The 4607-nt window shown below is 38.4% G+C and overlaps 1 protein-coding gene across 1 annotated transcript; it reads left to right on the forward strand.

Moving 5' to 3' along the window:
* Nucleotides 1-1660: 1660 nt before the first annotated feature.
* Nucleotides 1661-3064, forward strand: LOC107742042 (probable ATP-dependent RNA helicase DDX5). The gene is made up of 3 exons (XM_016554898.1): nucleotides 1661-2127; nucleotides 2419-2640; nucleotides 2727-3064. The coding sequence occupies exons 2-3, from the start codon at nucleotides 2550-2552 to the stop codon at nucleotides 3062-3064; spliced, it is 429 nt and encodes a 142-aa protein (XP_016410384.1). The 5' UTR covers nucleotides 1661-2127; nucleotides 2419-2549.
* Nucleotides 3065-4607: the final 1543 nt, after the last annotated feature.

Consider the following 4607-nt stretch of genomic DNA (forward strand, 5'->3'; position numbering starts at 1 on the left):
TTTTTCTGGATGATTATATTAAATTTGAACAAAAAACATGTCTAATTAATTAAAATCATGAAACTTGTTTAATTTAACAGCAATTTAGTCCTATTAAAAGTTTAACAAAAATTACATTCTTAGGGCCCAAATTCTGTGCTTTCTTTTTTTTTATTTTAATTTTTCTGTATTCCATTTTAATGGTTTAATCAAAAACATATCTAATTAATTGAATTCATAAAAACAACTTAATTTATTAATTTGTATACAATAATAGGGCCCTATGAAATTTTAATTTTATTTACTTTAGAAATCCTGTGTTGTGTATTTTCATTTTTCTGGTAATCAAATGAAGGCAAAAACACGAATCTCTCTTTTATTCCAATGAAAATTAAACAAACCCTTTAATTTTTGTACATTCAAAATGCTACACAGCAGAAGTTTAGTGTGTAACGAGCAATGTCACGGAATTTGTCAAATATTGAATGAATAAATCAAATGCAATTCAGTACACTTCAATCAAACCGCGATATGGACTAGTGTAAGTGAATATTAAATGGCAAAAATACTATTTAGCTACTACAGACGACAACCGCGAGCGTTGCGCGTGCTTCAATAGCAAACTAGCAAACGAAACGGGCATCTGCGCCGTTCATTTCGTCACATTCCGCGTTACACAGTAAATTCTGTTTTTATGAATAGATTCCGGGATTCCGTCCCCATTTTCTACATCGCCCTACTTTTGCTAAGAAACACGTTCAACGCGGACGCACAGACGGTTGTCGTGGTAATGAACACCACAGCAACCACTTGTGCGTCAGCACTGAATGCGCATCTCGCATATAAAAAGCATTTTAGGGGACCCTTGGCTTTTGGGGGCCCAAGGCGGTCGCCTACCTTTGCCTAATGGTTAAGTCCGCCTCTGGTTGCCTCACGTGGATTAGGTCAGTATTTTCCAAATGACACACCTTAGTGTCCTCTCTTAAGAGCCAACAAGTTTCACTTTTAAAGAAAGTGCTTTGCTTTCTTTAACTTCTTTATGCATGAGTTTTTCTCGCCTAAAGGTGGAGTCTTTGTGGCAGGGCCTAGGCATGACAGCTCCAGGCCAACAGAGGGGGAAGGAGGAGTATTGGAACTTGGTGACTGGCTGCCACCCAGTCGCATAGAGAGGTGACTGTGTCCAAGCTGAGCTCTGTGTGCCAGTAATCTTCAATGAGGCAGTGTGGCTAAGCCTTGTTATAACTCGGTTATATATACATCTGTTCTCTGTCCATGTTTTTTTATACCTTTTAAGTACACCAGTTCTCGAGCCATGTTCCATCTTGAATTATCCACAAAAAAAAGGCTTATTGCTGGTTTTACCATTTTGCCTTGCATGCATTTTGTAACAGCACTGAATTGCAAGACATTTGTTTGACATTTGGGTAGATTCTTTCTGTTCTAAGCTTGTTCAAGCATGGGTTGTTTGCAAATGTTAAAAAAAGAGAAAAGCTTATCAGATTATTCGCTTATTTTTTCTTTTTCTTTTATACAAAGCACTGGTGTTTATGAAATGGAGAAAGCAACGTTTATTTTCTACATTCCACAATTGGTGACAACTGGCACATTTGTAGAGGAGCTCTGGGACGCTTGTAGACAGTGGAGCAGAAAGCTTTATTTTAAATAAAATGCTCAGCTACATTTTCCAAGCTTGATGTTCCTCCCTCGCCTGCGTTTTTTAAAAAGTCATGTCAAGACCTGCCAACGAGAGACATTTTCTCAAGTGAACACTGGCTTCTGGGAAGATCTTGCCTAGACGAGACTGTGATGAGGGATATGATGACGCTGGTCTTTGATAGCTTGGATACTACTAGGCCTCTGTTTGTTTTTGACTATTTTTCGGCTTTGTGGGTGCCCTCAGATTAACACTGGTCTATTGGGTCTGGGCAAGACTAAGCAGTGCGGCCTTTATTACCAAGCTTCTAATAAGTGTTGTGCTGAGAAAGTACTTTTAGAACCAAAAGCAACCCTGCGGTCCTCAATCAGCACATGAGGAGGCAACTGTGCATATAGTGGCCCTACTGCATTAGAAGCATCTCGATGTCACTTAACAGTTTGTAGGGAGTTCGCTGCATTGGGAAAGAACTAGTGAATGCATACTCCTTAATGGTAAGACTGATCAACAAACTAAAATATTCTACTTTAAAAACGGGAGCGTGGAAAGCATTTTGGTTCGTTGTCCTTTTGTTTTTGTAAATGGAGTGTGCATTGTTTCTCTTCCCAATGTAGTCTTCCCATGGAGTCAGAAACTGTTATTTGTTTAAATTTATCCATTAATTTTTTTTTTTTTCAGCCCAGATTTTTGTGTTTTATGTATTCATTGCTAACTTGTTTTTTTGTTCTGTTGTGGTGTGCAAAATCTTGCTGCGTTCCTTTTTGCCACACTGCAACACTTTACAGATGTGGAAGATGTCAAATTTGTCATCAATTATGACTACCCTAACTCATCTGAAGACTATATTCATCGCATTGGAAGAACAGCGCGCAGTCAAAAAACAGGCACAGCCTACACTTTCTTTACTCCCAACAACATGAAACAAGCCAACGATCTCATCTCTGTCCTCCAAGAGGCAAACCAGGCCATCAACCCAAAACTGATCCAGATGGCAGAGGACAGAGGAGGTGAGGTTGACCGACATAACACAGAATATTTTTGAAATCTGAAATTAAAAACATGTGAATTACCCTTTTTTTCTCTCAATTTAAAGGTCGTTCCCGTGGCAGTCGCAGTGGCTATAAGGACGATAGTCATGATCAGTATTCTGGTGGGGGTAAGAGAGATTTCAATAGTTACAGAGATAGGGATAGTGACAGGGGTTATAGTAGTGGACCAAAGGTGCAGAGTGGAGGCTATGGAGGCAGCAGCTATGACAAAAGTAACAATAACAGCAGTAGCTATGGTAATGGCTATAGTGGCAATGGACATGCCAGCTATAATACAGTGAACTCAGTTGTTGCCTTTGGAAATCAAAACTTCCCAAACCAGTCATTTCCCGGAAACCAGGCTCCAGCACAGAATGGGATAAACCACCCACAGTACCTGTAGGTGCCAGATACGGTTTGATGTCTTTTATTTTGAAATTGTCACTTCCAGTTTGTTACGTCATTTTGTATAGGTGCATATTACCTGTTAGTTTGGATGTGGATATTATGGAGGAAGGGGGTGAGTAGCTGGGACGCTCACTTTCTGTTGACCGTTTCACTTTGTTTATTTAAATTTTATTTGGTTTATCTTTTGTTTTCTATCTTACCGTCTTCATGCAATGTGTTGCTGTTCATTTCTATATTGTAATTAAAACCCTTTGTGATCGAAACGCGTCATGGATGTATTCCCACTACTTAGCCCCTTAGCGGGTACTGGCTGCCGCTTTAGTACCCATTTAATCCTCCTCAACCACCCCAGCAGCCACCACAGCCCATGGTGCCCTACCCCATGCCCCCTTCTTTCCCCCAGTAGAGAACAGTAGTTACTTCTGCTATTGATCAGACAAAATAATGAAGTGACTTTGTCAATAACACTGATATTGTCAACTCAAAGAAAACATCTTGGAGCGCTACTTGCTGAAAGGACCTCCGTTTAATAGTCCCAGAAGGTGCTCTTTGGTAGGGTTCAAAATTATATCTATAGAAACTACGGATCCAAGGCACTTCTTCCAGTTCCAAAATGTTAAAAAGCCTTTATTCAAACATGGCTCACTCTAGAAACATTAAAAATGACTAGAACACTGCACACTGATGCATTTCGGCCATCCAGCCTTTCTCAGAGTGTGTCAAGTACAAAATTAGTCAAAGGTGTAGATATAATCAGTTGCTCAATAGAAATGGGAGAAACCAAAATACTCATTGATATTGTATCTGGGGGACATTAAAGTATATTTACTTGGCACTATGTTGATGTTTTATATTTTAATTATCTTTGGACAATAAAATGCTATGAATTAAAGGAAGATGTTGTTATGGTCACTCATGCTGTATAGTGTACCTGGATGTGTCGAATATGAGAGGGTAAGCCCACACCAGAAGCCCCTGGTATACACATATGGGTTGCTTCAGTGAGGTTTGAGAGATTGTTTTAAAATGTATGTTTCAAAAAAGTTGTGTGAAATTTAACAAAAAATATTAAACACAAAGATGGAATTGTTTTTGTTAACATTAAATATCCAAAATTTCAGTTAGTAATGTAGTCCTAGGTCAGGGGTTATATTTAGATATTTAGATGACCGAAAGACTGTTGAGCATGGCACATAATTCTTCTAACACATTTCTAATATCTATTACTGCATTTATCTTTAACAATATTAATATCACCAATAAATATATCACCACAAGTCATTAACTGGTTGTTGGTCAGCGTTAACAGAATGTGCAGAATTATGTAATAATGATACAACTTTACTTGGGATTGCGTCAAAAATAACAGCATACAGTCATGGCCAAAAGTTTTGGCAGTGACATAAGTTTTGTGTTTTGCAAAGTTTGCTGCTTAAGCTGTTGTGGTATTCATTCACATTGTTTCTAGATTAGAGAGTGTAGAGTGATCAGATGCATTTTAAATAATTGCTAAAAGCTTCATTGGCCAAAAAATGAAC

Source organism: Sinocyclocheilus rhinocerous, unplaced genomic scaffold, assembly GCF_001515625.1.
Source record: "Sinocyclocheilus rhinocerous isolate Xijiao unplaced genomic scaffold, SAMN03320098_v1.1 scaffold312, whole genome shotgun sequence".
NCBI lineage: Eukaryota > Metazoa > Chordata > Actinopteri > Cypriniformes > Cyprinidae > Sinocyclocheilus > Sinocyclocheilus rhinocerous.